We start from the raw sequence: 1,269 nt of genomic DNA, 5'->3' as shown, positions 1-1,269 counted from the left end.
GCTTGTGGCACAAGGGCAGAAACTGGTACCTCGGCCCCATGAGCGCCCCCAGCTGCTGTTGCAGGTCCTGGTTCTGTTTTCTCTGGGCCGTGGGGACAGACAGGTGGATGGGGCAGACGGAGTCCTGTTCCCGCTGGCCCCCAAAGGCTGGGGTCTGGGGCTTTGAGCAGGGCCCCGGAAGCGCCTGAGACCACTTCCGCAGCCTGGGGAGTGGGGAGGTGGGGAGGTGGGGGCGGGGGGGACGTGTCCTGCTCACCAAACACCGGTTCTCCTGCTCCAGCTGGACAGGGGAGAGCTCTGTAGGCATCAGCGGCGGCCTCTGGGGCTGGGGAGGCTCTGCCCTGGACGAGGCTGGGGTCCCTCCCACTGGCTGCAGGGGTGGGCAGGATCTGGACCCTGAGCTTGGGGATCCCTCCCCTGCCCTCCCCTTGAGTGTGGGGGCCAGCCCCAAGCCACCCTTGCTGCCACCTCTTCTTGGCTCACCCCTGACTGACTGCAGCCACCTCTGTGGCTGTCTCACTTTCTGCACCAAAGGGGTGCCCCCATATGCCTCGCCCTCTACCTGGGCCCCCACCCTCCGATCTGGGACTGGGAAGGGCCTCACAGACCCCACTGGGTACATGGAGAACAGCGGGGCCAGGCAGGGCCCCCTTACAAATCCTTGGCAGGGCTGCTCCAGGCATCGTCCGTGGCACAGTGCTGGGGTCTGGGGGCACTGAGGGTGGTAGTGGCCACAGGGGCCCAGGGTTTTCGGCCCCTCCATACCTCCCTGTGACCCCTTCTTGACCCCAGGTCCAGGTTATGGACTGGGCCCAACCCGCACTCTCTTACTGAGAGCACTTGGTGTCATAGCTCAGGTCTATCCTGGGGTGACTGTCACAAAGGCTTGGGAGCAGTCAGAAAGGTCACAATGGGCCTGGGTCCCCCAGCACACCTCAGCCCACTCACTGTTCCCTGGGCAGGCACTATTCCCGTGAAGTCCTCATTCGGTTAGCTCCCTCTGTATCTCCTGACCCAGCCACAGTCACTACTTATTTGAGACAGAGCTCAGAGAATTCAGTCTCTTGGTTTAAAAAAACCAACCATGAAAAGTGTGCCATTGCAAGCCTCCCTCTCCTCTCAGTCCCCTGTTCCCAGCCTGAGCTCCATATTTAAGAAACTTTGGCGATGGGCCCTGAAGTACACGTTTGCTCTCTCCACAAAGAGGAGCTCAATCTACGGTCAGAGTTTTTAAACATTAAACAAAAAGTGCTTTTAATCTAATGTGCT

General features: G+C 60.3%; 1 protein-coding gene across 1 annotated transcript in view; it reads right to left on the bottom strand.

The window, feature by feature from the left end:
- The window catches only part of CCDC188 (coiled-coil domain containing 188), a 2,338-nt gene extending 1,575 nt beyond the window's left edge, over positions 1-763 (bottom strand). The window contains exons 1-3 of the mRNA XM_013004301.3: positions 521-763; positions 257-370; positions 12-82 (exon numbers count right to left, since the gene is read on the bottom strand). Of these exons, the coding sequence (XP_012859755.2) occupies positions 12-82; positions 257-370; positions 521-763 (428 nt within the window). The remainder of the gene's footprint in view (positions 1-11; positions 83-256; positions 371-520) is intronic.
- Between the last annotated feature and the right edge of the window lie 506 nt (positions 764-1,269).

The sequence above is a fragment of the Echinops telfairi genome, unplaced genomic scaffold, assembly GCF_000313985.2.
Source record: "Echinops telfairi isolate 266 unplaced genomic scaffold, ASM31398v2 ScPeMD7_70;HRSCAF=299, whole genome shotgun sequence".
NCBI lineage: Eukaryota > Metazoa > Chordata > Mammalia > Afrosoricida > Tenrecidae > Echinops > Echinops telfairi.
Note: the sequence above shows the minus strand (reverse complement) of the source record. Positions and strands in the feature narration are given on the sequence as shown.